At 46.4% G+C, this 14,796-nt stretch overlaps 1 protein-coding gene across 1 annotated transcript; it reads left to right on the forward strand.

Moving 5' to 3' along the window:
- The first annotated feature begins 4,316 nt into the window (after positions 1-4,316).
- LOC147600977 (cilia-and flagella-associated protein 96-like) lies at positions 4,317-9,450 on the forward strand. Its single transcript, XM_086747579.1, has 7 exons — positions 4,317-4,445; positions 5,267-5,486; positions 6,795-6,932; positions 7,021-7,096; positions 7,563-7,745; positions 8,263-8,435; positions 9,317-9,450. Exons 1-7 carry the CDS (start codon positions 4,349-4,351, stop codon positions 9,363-9,365), a joined length of 936 nt encoding a protein of 311 aa, XP_086603705.1. The 5' UTR covers positions 4,317-4,348; the 3' UTR covers positions 9,366-9,450.
- Positions 9,451-14,796: the final 5,346 nt, after the last annotated feature.

Genomic DNA, 14,796 nt, shown 5'->3' on the forward strand with positions numbered 1-14,796 from the left:
CTGTTGATCATGATGAACTTTTCTCTTAGAAGGCAGCGATTCAGGATTTTGCAGAAGCTACCCCACAAAAGTAAACAGAAATGTACAAAGAACTGTCATGCTCTGAAAACTGTGAAACATGGCAGTGCTGGAAGCATGAGACAAATAAGTAATTAGCAAAGCAACTTATCCATCAAGACGTGTACAATTTACCTGTGCCAATGCCCTTTAGCCCTTAAGAGAACGTCCACGGTTATCATTGGCCCCATTTCATTCAGTACTGGGCTTTGGAGCCGGCACAGAATCCCGAGGAAGTGGATTAAATGGCTCGAGTGTATTTGCAGCAGAGGAGAGATGACTGAAGGAGACTATAGGTTGCCTTTGGTTGTTTTTGCCATCCCAGTCCCTATGAAACAAGGGCAAACTGGAGTTCACACTGAAGAGAGCCAGAAGAAGTAGGGTTTATGCAGCATGTCGTAGGAGAGGGACTAAATGTATTCCCTGTCCTCATGCCTCTCTCTTCTGTCCTTGACTCTCTGCCCTGTCTCCCAACCTGCTTTGCATTGCATTCTGTGCCCACTGAAGAGAATCCAAATTGATTTGGGGAAGATCAGGGTACAGTCTGACCTGTGCAGAAGAGAAACTGAGTTCTCATGATAATGGGTGGGAGGGAATAGTGTATGTCATTATGGCTGAAGTTCTGCTACCCAGAAAAATCTCAGCGTGCAGCTAAAGAATCACTTGTTTGTAGGGAAAAAAATTGTTAAACATACCAGAGATGCATCACTTGGTGTGCAAGTCACCCGAGTCTTGTCTGAACTCCACAGTGGAGTTTGCGTTTCAAATATGTTTGTAGTTAGTATCCTACGGATTTTCGACTGTACCTGAAAAAGATTGAGGTTGAGTACAGGAAACTTGCACGTGGAAATATTTCATTTTCCAAAACTGTCCTATTACTGAAGAAGTTCTCTCTTAGGAAGGACAGAGGAGGTGGAGGTGGCACGTAGGAATGTGGATTTGTTTCTCATTAACAGAGTGTAAAGCTAAATGTCCTTCCAGCATCAGGTATTTCGCTTTTCCACAAAGCAGCAGAAAAAAAAGATGGCCAAGAAGAGCTGCTGAAAAGCTGGCTTAGCATTTTGTGAAACCTGTCAGTTTGTAACCATGGAACAGGTTCTGCTGACAACGACAGAATGTGGAATTAACTTCTTTGAAAACAACAGAGCTTCCTAGAGTTCACCGTGACAAAAAGGGGAGAAGGATCTAGGCCTTCGGGGTTTTTTTTACCCTAACTCAGTTTTGGTTTTCCTCTGTTTTTCTGGGGTTTTTAAACAGTTTTTAGAAGCCTGCAAATAATACTGTGACTAAGAAAGAGCAAGAACCTCGATGGGAGATTACCTTATATCAGCCATTTTAAGACGGACAGGTGATTAAACGTATACTTAATATACACAACTCTTGAAGAATAGACCTTACTTAAGACACCTATGGCAGGAAGCTTTTGTGTTTGAAGAGCGTTTGTGTTCTACTTTTACCATGTTAATGTTCTCCAGAGTCTGTTGCCGAAACGTCTGGAAGGATTCCAGCTGTTGCTGAAGGATCTAAAATGTATTAAAAAAAAGAGAGAAAATCAGTTGGCAGGGCTTCTTTTGTTGGTTTTTGTTTTACTTGTTGAGATGAAATGATCTGTCTGGTTTAGACTGTGGTGTACTGGTTGGCCAACGTAGGAAAGCTGGACTGTCTCTGGGATCAGTAAAGGGAAATGCTAGTATTCGCCATTAACAGAAGTAATATTGGCTAAGCTGTAACGACACAGAAGTGCTTTAGAATCTAGATGGCGCAGACTCTTCACATAGATCAAAGGATGCTTCTCTGCATGAATCGTCCTGCAGAAGCTCAGTGAAAATCTCAGCTAAAGGAATGAGCAAAACTTGTCTGGCTTTCCATGTGTTCTGCTTTGGCAGAAAATTCCCCAAAACAGCAGCAGTGACCAGCAGCTAGCCGGAGCTGCTCTTGCTGCTCTGGGGAAGTGTGGCGCAGGCCAGTTTGTCGGCGGTGTTTTGGCACTCGGCACACCCGTGGACTGCAATAAATACAGCCTGTGTCAATTCTGCTAGGGAGGACTTTCTGCCCAGTCCTCCTGCTCCCATCTGCAGTCAGGATCCAACCAGCTTACTTGCAGTGTTGTTTGCGGGTCAGCTGGGTCCTCTGCTCCTCCTGGGTGATGATCTCCAAAGAAGAATGGCACCGAGGAAGCAGCCGAGGCTCCCGCCAAGAGCGAGTCCCTTTTTGCCTGGCCGATCAGGTCTGGGGGCTGGCCCCTGACGAAGAAAGGAGAGCCGTTCATTCCAGCACGGGCTCTCCTCTGTACTGGATTTCCTGCCAGCGATGCCAGTTCCTCCGCTGCTTTGGCCACAGCCTCCCAGGCCCACCTGAAGAGCACGAGAGGGGACAGCCCAGCGCGCAGGTGCCCTCAGTGCACTGACACAGCGAGGTGAGGCGAGGCGAGGCGTGCTGCCCCCTCTTGTGACAATGACATCACAGTTGGCTGTTCCACCGCCTCTCCCGGTCCAATGGTCTTGAGTCCGGCCACCCCCACTGAGAGCCTGTCCCCAGCTGCCTGCTCAGAACCAGCCCTGGCAACCCTGAGGGGAGCCTGCTTGTGTGGTAGGTGCCTCCTTTTTCCTGCTGGTGTTGTGTTCTTTGGGTGTTTTGGTGGCATTGGGGTTGGTGGCTTGCTTGGTTGGTTGGGTGGGTTTTTAACTTTTTATTGCACACAGCTCCACACCTTGTCGCTGTGAGTGGGCTTGCTCAGTAGCACAGTCACATCGGTGGCCCAGGTTTTTGTAATTTACATTGGAAAAGTAATATTCTGCCATACGTTGTTTAAATGTAAAGCGATTTTGTGAGTGCAGTTTCACCTTGCCAGGAAGAAAAAGAGAGAAAAAAGTCTCCCTGCCAAAGTATATGGAGCGCTGAAAATGTATATGAACAATATTCATTGTTAGTGTTTTCTGTGCTTGAAGTACAAAAGCAGAGGTTCACTGTCTGCAATGTTAGACACAGGTTTTTAAGCTAGATTGCGCGAGCAGACAAAGAACGGTAGAGAATCAAAGAAGAGTAATGAAATATATAAGATCTGTATTAGTAGATGTATTTCCAGGGCTGTGCTGCTGCTGCTTTTCTAGTCTGCACCCATACGCCAGATCGAGCTGACGCATGATGTGAATCTCTCAGAGTTTTCTCCAGCCTGAGTTATTTTCATTCCCATCTTCCATCTCCCCTTTGCCCCCAGAGTTAGTGACAAGCTGGGACCTGATCTGCACTGTCTTTCCTCTGCATTCCACCCTAATGTCTTAACTTCCCTGCTCCCTTTCAAGCTGTACGGACACAGATACTTGAGCTATTTCTTTGCACATCCTCCATGTTTTGGGTCATTCCTAGATTTCACGACTTTGAAGAAATAGCTTTCCTAACATATTAACCAATCTCCTCTCCCTCGACTTCCATTCCTGGTGAACTGCCCGTCTGTTGTCATCTTCCTCCTCCTCAAGTGTTCCTCCAGCTGATTCCGATTCCCATCTCTACTGGTTTTCACTCTGGGAATCGGATCCCTGGTCATCCTAGTGCTGAGCCTGCTCTCTGTTGAAGCCCTTGGGTTCCTTACACTGGTTGACTAGGCGTTTTCCTTAGTTCTGTCAGGCTCCAATGAGGGTGATGCTGAGGAAAAAGTAACATTTCCTGTCAACTATTTGCATGAAGACCAAGAAGCAATTGGAGATGTTTACCATGACCAGGTCTTGGATTGGGTAGATGGCTTCCAAAATTCCAGTTTTATCTCTTATCCCAGATTTGTCCATACACTCACCTTCTGTACCCTTATTAGGAAGTGAGTGAAAACCCTTGCTAGAGATAAGCCACAGGATGAAGGAGGAGGCTGCGCGGCACGGTTTCTTACTAGCTGTTAATGCCACCAGAAAGTCTTGTTTTAGTACTCCAAAGAATACCCATTATAAATTTTGACCCCAATGATGTACACTCAGGAAGAGTTGCTGCACCAGCTGTATTCCAAATGCATTTGATTTTCTTTCTCTGCTCGTGTTTTGAATTTGTTTAAGGGAGGAGATATAACGGTATCTCAATCCCACATAGTGCCTTTGTCGTCCAAGCACCAAAGCTGGCAGTCATATTGTAGACGGTTTTCTTCAGGTTACATTTATTGGTAATATTTTTAATCCAAACATCTTGCATTTCACTTAAGTAAACTTTTTGTTTACAGGTGTGGAGTGCCTCTCGACTTTTTCAGTGGAAAAAGAAGCAAGGATACTTGAAGCCTTTTAGGGCAGTGCCTGGTCACACAGATCCAGCCATGCCTGTGGAAGGGAAAAGTGATATGGAGAGGATTGGCCTCTTCAGGGAAATGGATTATGTTTCCATTGGAGATAAATATGTGTCCCACTATATGCGTACGTACATGGAATTGTCATCAGTATTTGGTGATGGGGACCACCTCTAGTTTCCATCTACTGCAGAAGTCCTGTTTTCTAATGTAGTATTCTTTTTGTTAGAGGGAACTGCTGTTTCCTGCGTATTCTTTGCAGGCAAATTCTTTTTAAATTAGTGTTGCAAATGTGTTTCTGATCTGATCTGACTGACACGCGTGAGATTCCTCATCCTGTCTTTTTCAAGAATGTTCGCCTTTACTTGTGGTTTAACGGCAATACTCATTGAGAAAGGCAGTTTTTGGAATTAATGAGGTTCCAGAGGTCTACCCTCAGTAGCTGCTTTGAAGCGATAATGCAAAATAATCGTGGCTTCTCAATGGAGACACTTGTGCTGTGGTGTTGTGTCAGTGGTGAACGTGTCCACCAGAAGCCCGGGGGATACGCTTGTACCCCACCAAGCTGCTGGGGATTCAAAACGCAACTGGAGGCACTTAAGCTATTCTGCCTGGTCTGGAGTGAGTGAGAGAGGGGATGCTCCTGCAAAGTGCTGCTGGTGGTACAGAAACAGGCATCGTCTCTAGCTCTGCATTGTGGTCTGGAGTAAGCCATCTCTCTCCCTTTCCTGGAAAGCAAGGGCAGGGGTTAGAAAACTGGAACTCGGTGCTGTGAATACTTTCTCATGGCGCTGTCTTTCAGACAGACCCATTTACAAGCAGGATTTACAAGTTAAATGCTGTGTAGCACATTCTTTGAGCCACCCAGATCCAGCCCTTAGTTTTCTGATGCAGACTAAGAGAAGCACTAAGAGTGACCAGTTCTTGACAGCGCTTTCTTTTTTAAAGGTCCTTTTAACGAAGCTGCAGGCAAGAACAGGCAGATGTTACCTGGGGGGACCAAAACACTGTCGGCTCTGCAGGCTGGTTATTTTGAGTCTCATTTTGCGAGGATTTTTGATGGGGAAGCCTACGCAGACCCTGTTCAGCTAAGGAGACGCTATAGGTTGGCAGAGTCAAAGAAAAATTTGGGCCCAGCGTTCCGTCCCAGTAACGGAGAGAACTTGCTGTAAGTGCTGTTAAATCGTTCTAAATTGACCTTTTTTTCTTTTCTGTGCGCTAAAGATGGTTTCCACAGATTCTTTCTTATAAACCCTGTAATGAGAGTACAGTACTGTTGTTCTGTCAAATGTAGTGTTGGTCTGTTCTGAGCGAAGCATGTTGAGCAGCGACACAGAGTAGGCTGAACAGAGGTAGAAATCAGGTCCTGATGCTTGCTCTTAACTCCGTTTTTTTTTTTTTTTTTTTCTGTACACAGCTCTCTTAAACCCTTCAGCTTTAAGCTTACAGTCTCATAGTTATATTTAGTCCTATCTTTCTCCAAACTTTGCTTTTGGAAAGTTACGAGAGTCACCTCTTTTTTATTTTATAGACCTATCTTTTGGGATGCAAGGATTAGCTATGTTCAGCTGTATGTTACAGGAACACCTCAGCTTGTAATAGGCATGTAAGATATGGTGCGGAGGCTTTCTGTTGGATACACGTGTGCTCACGGCGTGAGCTCCGTGTTCAAAGCTTTCTTTCAGCTCCAACTTGACTTCATAGCCCAAAGTATTTCTAAGGCTTTAGCTGTTAGAAACACCTAGGAACTGATTTCGAGTCCCTGTCGGTCAGTGAGAGTCCTGTTCCCTCACATTCTGGGTTCTGAGTCCAGCAGTGGGTGTCTTGCTTGCCACAAAGAGCTGCTAGCGTGCTCTCCTCCATGTACAGCCTCCACAAATGCACTCGCTGGCTGTGGGTGCACCAGCTCGTGCCCTTGTTCTTGTGGTAGGACTTCTGAATTCCTGTTATTTTGTTCGGGGCATACAAAAAGCCTACACACAGCAGTGACCTGGAAGGAGTATGAAATAAAGCACTTAAGGGCTAGGAGAGAGCAAGATAAACGTTTATCCATTTGCCCTTTTTTTTCCCTAGATATGGGTTGATGAAGTCCCTGACTCAAGGGAGGGCAATGAACAGGCAGGTTAGCGTTCTGTGCAAAGATGACCAATGCTATCTGGGCATCCTCTTCCTGTCCGTCTTCATTCACGGCCCTTTTAAGGAGGAACGCATTGAGAGGCTTTACTCTCTCCCCACCAGAACTGCAGACAGTACAGGCAAGGCAGGTTACCTCAGCAGGTTGTCTCAGCCGCTCTCTTGCCGTTTCTTCTGTGCGCGGAATGGCTGCAGCAGTAGATCCACGCAGAGTGGTTGCGATCTGGTTTGGTATGTGACTCTTGAGATGTACATGTTGTACCCTAGATGATAAGCACACTAGATCTGGAAAGCCTGCAGTATTTGCAAAGCATTAATGAATGTGTTGGTGTGCTCTGTTTAGATGTGGACTTGGCAGCTATTATGGAACCATAGGAGGGTCGTATGCGTACTTCAGTCCACAAATGAAAGACAGAGAAAGAGTCGTTCCTCCTGGAAAGAATTTTTATACTAATCCCGGAAAGAAAGGAAGTGCATCTGGGTAACTTGACAATATTGCTTCTGGCAGAGTATTTTATTAAATGCTTCTGGAGTTTTGGGCACCTAAGTAATTTGTTTTGTTCTTCCAGTTACGCAAACCTTACCATAGGTGAACGATACCCGCATGAACCTGATGGGTATGAACTCGAAAGAATAAATGCAAAGGTAAAACTGTTTGTCCTTATTCTGTGGGAGGGTTATGCCCACTTATTACAATTTACGTGAACTTTTTATTCCCAGTGGTGTTTCCTTTAGCTGGAAATCACTACTGTTTCTTTACGCAGTGCAGGGATGGAAACCAATACACGACCGTCCTGTATAAGAAAGATTTAGGAATTGTTCATTGATGACGTTTTCTTTGAGACATTTTCCTACCATGCGTTCACGCTGATTGTGCGGCTTCCTGGTCAGTGAATCTAATGTTCCTTCATAGGTCTTGGAGGTCTTTTCCAACCTTAATGATTCTATGATACAGGGCGGGTATGCAAACTACCTTGATCATCAAACAAGAGTAAAGAAAGTTTGGATGAACATTCTCCAAGACTGAATTTAAATGCTTTCCATTTTTCTCTTAGGGTGACCTACAGTACAAATGCTGAAGCTTGATTCTTTCAACTGATTTGTTTTGCAGAAAGCGCAAGAGGAACATAAACGGTTGGTCAAAGGAGGGCCTTTCAAGTTAAATCTGTATCCCCAGCAGTACTTTGACAGGAATCCCTACTTTAGTGACAAAGTTTTGCCACCTCTGAAGAAAACACCTCCAGTGAAGCCAGTGGTGGTACCACCTTTCAAACCAAGTTCTCCTGCTAAAAAGGTCAGTTTGCCCTACAGGTACTGGAGACCACAGATACATAGCATATTGTTAACTGACTGCCCAGACCACAAAAAGATACCAAGCAGAGGGTTATGCAATAGAAGTCAGTAAGACTAGATTACTGTAGCAAGTGAAATGCTCTGCTAGTTGGCACTCCGTCAGTCACTCCTCTCATTTCTGAAGCTGCAAATTCCTCTGGGCCTAGCGAGACAAAGATCTAACAGGGCATTTTAGCGAGTTATGTTTTTACTTTTTCTGTCACATTGGTAGGATCCTTTCCTTAAATTCCAGACTTAGGAAAGAACATTTGAAACTAAGAATTGATCCAAATAACGGCTAAAGATTTCCCTAAAGGTTCCATTGCAAATTTAAGGAACACACTTTTTCTTTGGGTTCTTTTTTGCATACTATGACACAGTCTACTATTCAGTATTCTTCCTTGCTTTTGCATGAAAACTCTTGTAATTAACTCAGTTATATTGTAGATTGGCACTTGGAAAAGCTCTTTTTCTTCCAGCCAGGGGGCATGAAAGGAGGCACATTTGATCCTTACCCAAGCCACTCCGCTGACCCCTATGTAATTAAAAAATCTAAGGCTGAGGCCAGCACTAAAGAACAACAGATTTTTCGTCCTCCTCCTGGGCCAAAAAGCAGACCTGTTACAAGCATAATAACTTTAAATGCCACAAGGTAAGCTCCTTTCATTTGAGTTCATGTGTCAGGTATGCTGTCTCCCAGAAGTCACTAGCACAGCTGTTTATTCCTGTCTACAATACCGGAAGAAAGGAAGGAACAAACTTTTAACAGAAGGAGAAGAAACGTATGAGGAACTGGGCTTTCAGAATTTATTCCTACTCTCTTCTGTCAATTCAGGTTACCTTATAAGGCTCTGCGTATCATGGAGACCTTCAAAATCATGCTATACAGATGTCGCTGAAAAAATACCATTTTAAATTCTTTTCTGACTGGATAAATGTCCAAAGACTAGGAATGTTCCTGTTGAAACCAAAGTCTGGTTTTGTTTTCTGTTATGTTTAAGGACCAAACTTGGCTCCCTCTGCCGGCACACATAATATTAGGTAACCTAAGCTCCTGAAGCTTTTGGAACAATGGCACTCAGACTGGATTCCTGACTACCAACACGTCACTGTGCAATGTTAGAGATTAATAGTATGCAATGTATGCCTCTAGGTAGCCAAGCACATAACTCTTTAATTTTTATCTTGCTAGGCTAAAAGCCTTCTGTTGAAACAAATCTATGTTCTGGTTTTGGCTCTTTTGTAAATGAAGACTGCGGTCGTTAGAGTTCTTTAGAGAAATACTTTCAAATGCAGGTGTCTAAGATTGCATGTAGAAGAGTTAAGCGTATTATTTTATGGAGTCTGTGAGTAACACTCAGGAGCTCTCACTCAGAGCTCTGTTGAAATAAATATGACTTAATGTGCTTCAAGGCATGAAATGTGATTACGGGACTGGGTGTAGCACAGATTTTCATCTTTAGAAAAAGTCTTGTGATTTGTACAGTGATATTTGACAATGCTCTAAGAAGTTTCTCTTCATTAACGTTTCAGATCATTAAATGTAAAGAACTACAAGACTGCACAGCTGACATTCTGCTAGGTACAGGAGCTACACTTTTTAGACCGTAAGCTGCCAAGAAAGCAAATAAAAATGTGAAAAGTGGAATTCAAGTATACAGGGCAATCGGATCTTTCTATGTACTGGGAATGCAATATTTGGTTTCAACATATAAAGCTATAGTAAGTAATTTAAGGTCATTCATTCCTTAAGTCCAAGGCTGTTTTTGTATGTAAGTTGTCATCTTATTGCTGAAGTGGACTTTTGAAATGTACTTTTAGAGAAGGTACTTCCTCATGAGCAATTTGGGTTGCCAATTGACTCTGTACTGCAGTGGCAGAAAGTGCCTCTGTGTTAGAGTGAGGATCAGTGTATGTATCAAGCAAGCGAGTGACCTGTGTCCCCCAGTGAAAGCAAGGGCATTGATTGTCTTTTTAACAGAATTACTTCCTAATTGTAATTTGGCTTGCAAATGGACTCTATATTGCAGTGGCAGAAAGTGCACCTACTTCAAAAGTGAATATATGTACGAAGGTGAAGAAGATCTCTTCCCCCAAGTTACAACTAAGGAGGTCTCCCACTCTGCCACCGAATTGGCAAAATTCAAGGAGGGTTTTGGTCGAAGCTCTAAGGAATCCGAGGCCGAATACATCTGGAGAGTACCACTGTTGGGGGCAGATGAAATCTTGTTAAGTGAAAAAGAGGCAGAAGGGTATTGGGGACCGGGAGTGTTTTTGACGACTGGGGATTATCGTGCCCCCTGGTCTCTAACCCAACGGGCAGCCTGTTGGGCAGGCGGTTTGAACCCCCTGGAACGGGGGGAACCCCTTGCAGTCATGGGGACCGTTGATCAAACAGTGGGAAGTGTACAGAAAGCGGCTTGTTTGCAGATGCTGTACGATCGTAAACTGGAACCTAGGCAGGAGTCCCCGATTCTTTAAAACCAATTACAAGGGAAAATACGAGCAATGGCACGGGGCAAAAGTTGCAGCTGGCTTAGAGGGGCTCCCGCCCGACCGGCACTGCCGACCCCCGGATAGGAAACGTGGACCTGGGGGCAGGTAGCTCAGGAGCTGATTAATTACGGGCCCAATCATGGCGCCGTTAACCTCCCAGCTACCAAAATGGCGCCCCGAGGCTTAAGGCAGGCCGAAGTTAAAAACAACCCCCGAAGCTAAAATGGCTCCGCGCCCCGGGAGTGAAAAGCGGACACCCCTTGCAAAACCGCCGGGAAGGAGGCGCATCCCGAACAGGCCGCGGCCCCGTGGGCAAGCTGGGGGCCGAAACGGACCCCGCGTGACTTGAGGGACGGGTTGCCGACAGGCGGGTTGCAAAAACTGATGTCCGGATCAACCGGCAGATGAGGAATTGGATCTTAAAAGCCCCCGAGCCCCTGGTGCATCTCCCTGCACGCACCCATTAGAGACAAAGGCCTCCCGAGACCGGCGGGAAAGGGGCCCCTTCGCCCTCCGATGGCGAGCGGGGCGGGGGGGTGGTGGGGGGCAGGGCTGCATACGTATCCGATAGCTCACCGAAAATGCCGGGGTGCGTGATTAATTACGGGGCCAAAACAAGTCCCGATTACATTTTTAATAGATCCTGGGGCCTAGCTGTCAGGTATTAAAGCAGAAGAGGCCGAAAAGAGACACACGGGCTGGGAAAAGGGTTGTTGTCAGCTTAACCCTGAGGGAAGCCCAAGGAACAATTGGGCAACAATCCGTGGTGCTTAGCGGGCCATTTACGGTAATCAAGGCGATTTTAGCAGGGACCCCAGCCCCTGACGGGGTGGCCCAAAGAGCCTCCGTGCGGAGATGGTACGCGCAGACACAACAGTATGGCGACGTTCTTCCCGTGTCCGAGGGAGCCGCAAAAATACCGGGGTCCTCCCGCCCGCCAGGAGCCGTCGAGCCCGCAGCTGGGGCGCGAATCGGCTTTGCTGCCGTACCCGGCGCGGGCGCCTCGGCGGGTGCCGCTGTGGCCGGTGAAACCGTCCGTCCCCCCGGGGGCGGGCGGCGCTGCGGCGAGCCCGGGCCCTGCGGGAGGAGCGGCGCTGGGGCGGGCAGCAGCCGCGGCCAGCGAGCGCCCGCCTGGGCTCGACGCCTGCCTCACCCCCGCGGCCCGGCCCTGCCTGGGCTGGCGGCGAGCGCGGGCCAGGTTCCCCCTGTGTGAATGTGCGTTTTCTAAAAGCTGACCCAGATCACGGTGTTGAAAATAGTAAAAAAAAAAAAAAAAAAAAATTAAAAAAAATATATATGTAACCTTAGGGCGTTTATTTTCTCTTTGTACAAACCGACATGTTTTTTTAAAGGAAAAGCAGGTCACTGCAAAGGGCTGGGTATCATTTCTTTCTGGTTTTCTTTCATTTCAAAGCAATAGCTGCTTCTTCAGTGAGACAGTCTTTGTGCAGAATCATGCCGTTCAAACCCACACTACTGGGTTTGCGGGCACCATGTGAAGCCAAAAAAAAGCTGTGATAAAAGAAACTTAATAGTCCAGGTAATATTAAGCAGGTATTCTTTATTACAGCGCCAGGCACACGGCGGATTGCTCCTCCAAACGTGTGCAACGTGTTAAGCAACAGGTACAGTATTTCTGCATCACAGACATACATATTCATAGAATTCCTGAGGACTTGGTTATATATTCATTAGTCTTCCGAGAAATCATCATCATAAGTTTCCTCCCACGACAGGTTATTCCCCGGTCTCTGCGTCCATCTCATGTCTGTTCTCAGGAGTCACAGTCTCTCCGTCCTCTTCATCACTGTGTTGTCTGTGTGAACTCAAACTTTTATCCTGCTTTGTTCTTGCTGCCAGGGCGGTTTCTTGCTGACTTGTCTTTGTTGGTTCCCAGTTTCCTTGGTTATTGCACCCTGTCAGTTGCTCCTAACCTCCTCAAGCGCCCTTATCTTGGTTTCAGCTAGAGTGTCTGTACTCCCTCAGGATGTTCCTGTCTAACTTATCTTAGTCCCTGCCAGAGCATCCTGAAAGTACCTCGTTGTGTTATGAGTCTGCTGTTCTTTCTCTCAAGGTTAGTAGTTTCTATTTTCACAGGAGAATTAAATTGTTAGGCAGGGTTCCTGCTAGGCTATATAAGAATTACTGCTTTATTATGAAGCTACTTGTTTTGTTATTTAATAATGTTATTATTCTGATTAGTCCTTTATTCTTCTAAGTCTCCTCTTCACATGTGTGTAAAGCCTTGCCAGCAAATTGGTCTGGAGTGTGCTACGTTGGGGTGATCTGTCCCCTATTTTTCCTACTTCCCAAAATGGATGGTAAGCATTTGGGTGTTAAAGTAGATGATAATTTAAAAAGAGAAAAGAGGTCAAAACTCACTGATACCTCGCTTACTGATGGAAGTAGTAGCCAAACTTGGATAGATGACCGTTTGACCCCTCAAAGGATCATACAGCATTATGGCCCCGCAACATGGAACCCTACTGAATTAATCAGTGGTGCTCAAGAACCAGTTTACAGCCTAAATCGTATCATCCGGCTGCAAGCCGTGTTAGAAATCATTACCAACCAAACAGCTGATGCCCTGGATTTATTAGCAGATCAGGCTACCCAAATGCGAAGAGCTATTTTTCAACACCGCATGGTTCTTGACTACCTATTGGCTGAGGAAGGAGGAGTTTGTGGCAAGTTAAATGATTCTAATGGTTGCTTAAAAATGGATAACAATGGCAAGGTTGTGAAACAAATTACCGCAGGGATACGGAAATTAGCCCATGTTCCAGTCCAGGCCTGGAAAGGCTGGGATGTGGACATGTTTTCCTGGCTTGCGGGCGGCGTATGGGTTAAACTCATTTTATTTTACCTGTTATGTGGTTTGGTCATGTTATTGTTCTTACCCTGTATTATTCTGTGTTTTATACAATTAATCCAGTGCGCTGTAACTAACATGCAATTTGTATCTACTGTTTCACCTGATGGAGTTAAGCAGCTTCATGCCATACGTTGATCTGTGGCACCTACAGTGGAAGTTATAGGAGCTGCTCTTTTCTGGCCTCTCCTACACCACTATCCCTCACTAGCCAACCATGGATCCTGAAGAAGCAATCTTTGAGCCACTGGGTGGTGTGAGAGACTTGAATTATGGGACTTTTGTCTCAAAGGTTGCTTGCACGGCTACAAGGACGCCTGGCAAGGACAACTGCAAGGCCAGGAAGGCACTCTGCACAGCATCAACGACTAACCACAGATATACACATTCACCTGCAGACAGCATGCGAGCGCCTCATGGACAACAGGCAGAGGCCAAAGAATGGCACAGGACAGTTCTGCACGGGCGTGGGTCGTTGCTTTGGGCGAGCAAGCTACAAAAGGCCACCGAGACAGACCCTGGTTTCTTGGAGGGGGGGCGGAACAGGGAATCACCCACTGCTGACTTCAGGAACACGGACCCCAGGGACGCCAAGGATCCACGGTAGTGGCTTTTTGCGCTTCTCTATCCCAAACTCTTGCTTAATTCCTCATCCTATTTTCTGATCTTTCCTATTGCTACTTCCCCTTTTCGGCATTGTTGAATAAACGAGTGAGCATATGACATCTGACCTCATTTGTGTATTAATCTTGCTCGAGGTGGTACTGGTGTCAGCCAATACCTCGAGGTCCTTTTCTGCCGGGCAGCTTTCTAGCCACTCTTCCCCGCACCGTTAGCGTTGCATGGGATTGTTGTGAGTGAAGTGCAGGGCCCACTTGGCCTTCTTAAACATCATACAGTTGACCTCGGCCCACCAATCCAGCCTGTCCAGATGCCTCTCCAGAGCCTTCTTACCCTCGAGCAGATTGACACTCCTGCCCAGTTGGTGTCATCTGCAAACCTACTGAGGGAGCACTCAATCCCCTCACCCACATCTTTGCTGAAAACATTAAACAAGAGTGGCTCCAAAACCAAGCCCTGGTGAACGCTGCCTGTGACTGTGGCCGCCAACTGGATTTAAATCCATTCACCACAACTCTCTGGACTTGGCCATCCAGCCAGCATTTTACCCAGGGAAGAGTACACCTGTCTAAGCCATGAGGCACCAGCTGTGGGAGACACTGTCAAAGGCTTTACTAAAGTCCAGGTAGATAAAATCCTCAGCGTTTCGCTCATCCAGTAGGCAGGTCAGCAGATCATGTGTTGTGGTTTTGTTTAGTGAGGGGGGCCTAAGGTGGTAGCTTCTGTAGGAAACTGCTAGAAGTCGCTCCCCTTTGGTCAGTGGACTTGGCCAGGCCTAGGGCAGACCTGCTGCTGGCCGAGGCTGAGCCGATTGGTAGCAGAATGTCTCGTGATGACGCCTCTGCGATAACGTATTTAAGAAGGGGAAAACAGAAAAAAAAAAGAGAGGAGAGGAGAGAAGATGTGAAGAAGCTGAGCGGGGGCAGAGGCGCAGAGGGGGAGGCGCAGGCCTCATGGGCCTTGCAGGCCTCACCCTCTGGCCTCTTGCCAGGCAGCCGACTGGGCCCGACTCAGTCCAGCCCGG

Source organism: Chlamydotis macqueenii, chromosome 4 (genome assembly GCF_036417535.1).
Source record: "Chlamydotis macqueenii isolate bChlMac1 chromosome 4, bChlMac1.mat, whole genome shotgun sequence".
NCBI classification, from domain to species: Eukaryota; Metazoa; Chordata; class Aves; order Otidiformes; family Otididae; genus Chlamydotis; species Chlamydotis macqueenii.